The sequence below is a fragment of the Vespa crabro genome, chromosome 2, assembly GCF_910589235.1.
Source record: "Vespa crabro chromosome 2, iyVesCrab1.2, whole genome shotgun sequence".
Taxonomy (NCBI): domain Eukaryota; kingdom Metazoa; phylum Arthropoda; class Insecta; order Hymenoptera; family Vespidae; genus Vespa; species Vespa crabro.
Genome location: NC_060956.1, coordinates 1883682 through 1887500, shown reverse-complemented (window position 1 = coordinate 1887500; position 3819 = coordinate 1883682). Strand labels below are relative to the sequence as shown.

Here is a 3819-nt window from a genome sequence, read left to right as displayed (position 1 = left end):
ATGCGAAAACAACTCTGATATATAATCCAGTACGCTTGTCACAAAGGCGTTACTGTGACATGGCTATTGTGAAATGGATTTACATTTCGCACAATACAATATAGTCAACGTGTAGTTCGAGTTGGACAGAGTCGGTATAACTAGTTCCTTCTACTGACGAGAACTGGTATTATACGAGATGAACGAGCAAACGTAGGAACAAATAAAAAAAAAAAAAAAGAAAAAAAAATAATAAAAACAAAAAGCAAAAAAAAGTCGATAATAAAAGGTCAACATTTTGTTCGAAAAAAACTAATAACAAATGCGTTCGTACGATCGTTATAGAAAGTGGATAATATTTGGGGGAGGTTTTTTTTCTCTCTTTTCTTTTTCTTTTTCTTTTTTTTTTTCTTATTTTTTTTTTGTTTTCATTTTTTTCTTTATTTTTCTTTCTCTTTCTTCTTATCAAATAAGATTTAGGATCGTCATCGAAATGATCACTCTAATCTATCAGGATTTTCATTCTGAAATGAAGTATAGTTAATTCATTTGCAAAATCTATAGATCATATGATTTTTCAAATAACGTGATACGTCTTTTTTCAATCCATTTTTTTTCTTTTTCTTTTTCTTTTTTTTTTTTTTTTTTTTTATTATTATTATTTTTATTTTTATTTTTATTTTTTATCGAATATCTTCAATCGACCATTTCGTTCGACGAAGCTCGATATAAAATAAAAACGTAAGTTTTTATAAAAGAACGTTTAATACATATTTGGAAATATTAGCGGAATGAATCTCCATAAATGTGATGGGATTGGAGGAGAGGAGGAGGGGGAGGGGTGGGGAGATTACGTGAAACACGTAAAAGAATGTCATTTAATCCGATTAAAATAAAATAATAGAAACTGTATCGTTACAGTTATATATAAGCAGATGGTAGAAACTAAATCGTAATAACAAATAACGAAATGATTACGTCGTAAGTATCTAATAAATTTGATTTTAACGACTGGCCATTTTGTCCTTTAGAACAGTGTCGTTGAATTAAGTTAAATAGATTTAAATTAAATTCTCGTTTGATGGTGGAAACAATTCTGAACGTTTTACGGTGATATCCATTTGACAATTTAAAATGTATCAATTAAGAAAATTATTAACGAACGTTTGCAAGACATTTGAATACATTCGACGCGACATTAAACGTTTTTTCTTAGATCAATTTTTTTTTTCATTTTTTTTTTCTTTTTTTTTTTTTAATGGAGAAAGAAAAAAGAATAAAGAAAGAAAGAAATCGCGAAGAAAACTTTTGCCATAAAAGAAATCCCATCATTTAACGCAAGGTAGCTCGAACGTCAAAAAACATAAAAAAGAAAAAAAAAAGAGATTTTGAAATTATTTCAAGAATCGTTTTGTAATAAATGCCGCGCTCGAACAAAATGGCGTTCAATTGATCACTTTGCTCCCGAATTTTCCGTTCATTTTAATCCGATCTTTCCACTTACAAAAGGATGATATATCTATATGTATATAATAAAAAAAAAAAAAAAAAGAGATAGAGAGAAAGAGAGAGAGAGAGAGAGAGAGAGAGAGAGAGAGAGAGAGAGAGAGAGAAAGAAAGAAAGAAATATGAAATCAATTTTTGTAAAACGATATCCGAGTACGATCGCTTACAATTAGTAAAATCAGATAATAACAAGCAGATAGATAAAGAGAAAAAAGTACGCGATCGAAACTATTAATTCACGGATTTCCAAAGTGCAAATTTGTAAATAATGTTCTTGAATTTATAGAGATGATGAATTGTAATCGAATTACAAAAAAAAAAACAAAAAAAAAAAAAAGATGTCCAAACGAAGAATTCTTATCGCAATAAACCAATTAATTGATTTTTATGAAGAATTATCTTCAAAGGAGATTATCTTTTCAATATTGCTCACGAACATGCTCAACAAATATTTTCAACTTTCTCGATCATGAGTATGAACAAGTTCAAATTGAGATCAAAATTATTAACTTATGAACATTTACAAGCGGTTTATTAAGTATAAGATTTAGAACTTAGAATCAAGGCTTAATAATATTATTAAAAATAAATGACAATTGCAAAAGTCGTATACTTCAGATTGATTAGTTTATTTTCTGTTATTTCTTGTTCTTTGTTTGTTTTTTTTTTTTTTTTTATTTTTATTTTATTTTATCCGTTATTTTTGTTTAATTATATTCTTGAAATGTGTTAATAAACAGTTCGCAATAAAAAATAATTATTGTCGTAAACGAAGTACGAATAGCTTTAATAAAATTAATACAATATTTTCCCTTGTGTCAAATTTTTTATCGATTTTCCTATAAGACCTTTTCTTTTTGTGTCCGCCAAATATTTTGAAATTTACAATTTGGCCCACCTTAGAAGAATGTTTCCAAACATTTGGAAACTCTTGTGTTGATCAATCGAAACTGTTTCTCTCTCTCTCTCTCTCTCTCTCTCTCTCTCGTTCTCTTTTTTAAACATTTTTTTTTTTTATACAATTCCGTCCCCCTCTACACTCTCTCGCCCATTTATTTATTGTTACAGTGTCACGGTGAGCTACGTTACGCGGGATGGCGTTTAGGTGCTGTCCTGTTACTCGCTGGAGCAGATGTCGCATCATTACCAATACCAACCTTATTGGGCTGCGGAAGGGTTGGTTGGGCTGCTCACGTAGCCGGTGCATTAGCAGGACCACTTCTGGGTCTTGCAGTTTTCCCTAAACAAAGCAAGAAGGATTCACGAGGACGAAGATTCGTCAGATTCGTTAGATTAATATCTGGCGTTAGCGTTATGTTATTAATAGTTGGCGCGATATTGGGTAACGTATATCTGATTGCATTACCCCAAATTAAAAAGCCATCCTGACAGAGGATAGAAATGCTCGTAAAACTCTGCAAGAGGTCGTTCCTGATCGTCAAGATCCGCGAGGCCGCCGACAGTGTCTTCGAGTAAAATCGATCATCTTTTTTCTTTTCATTCACTTTTCTTTTCTTTTTTTTCTTCTTATAAATATATATATATATATATATATATATATATATATATATATATATTTATAAGGGAAATATCTCATCGTTATGGTTCCCATAGCGCATCGGATCGATAATAATCATTATGATATTATTTGCGCGTGTAATAAAAAAAATCGCGTTAAAAGAAAAAAAAAAAGGAGAAAAAGGAAAAACAAGAAGAAGAATAAATAAGAAATAAGAAGAAGAAACTCTTAATCGTGTTAACCAATAAGAGATTATAATGACCGAAGAGGAGAAAATTTCTTTAAGGAGAAATTTTTATTCTCGATTTAATAATAATTAAAACTTTCCAATCAAAAACGATTTGAGAAATATCGTTCTCTTTTTATTTATTTATTTATTATTATTATTATTATTTTTATTATTATATTTTTAATATTATTATTATTATTATTATTATTATTATTATTATTATTATTATTATTATTATTATTATTATTATTATTATTATTATTATTATTATTATTATTATTATTATATATATAAAAAAAAATAAGAAGAAGAAAATAATAAAATGGTTCGAGAATAGATCGATTAGATCATTAAAGAGACTCGTATAGTTAGAAGAGAGAGAGAGAGAGAGAGAGAGAGAGAGAGAGAGAGAGAGAAAGAGAGAGAGATTAGAAGTTTGTATTTTCTCGACGTTTTCTTCTGTATTTAATATTACTCGAAATCCAAAGTTATCACTTTAGTAAGCAAGTAGGAGAACTATTTCGAAAGATCGAATAAACGGAACGAAAATTAAACGTTAATAGATATATAGAGAGAAAGAGAGAGA

The 3819-nt window shown here is 28.7% G+C and overlaps 1 protein-coding gene across 2 annotated transcripts in view; it reads left to right on the top strand.

Moving 5' to 3' along the window:
• LOC124421634 (protein rhomboid) overlaps positions 1 to 3353 on the top strand; it is a 126318-nt gene extending 122965 nt beyond the window's left edge. For both annotated transcript variants that reach the window (XM_046957037.1, XM_046957036.1), the window contains exon 5: positions 2554 to 3353. In XM_046957037.1, coding sequence (XP_046812993.1) covers positions 2554 to 2874 — 321 coding nt within the window. In that variant the 3' untranslated portion in view covers positions 2875 to 3353. The remainder of the gene's footprint in view (positions 1 to 2553) is intronic.
• The last annotated feature ends 466 nt before the right edge of the window (positions 3354 to 3819 follow it).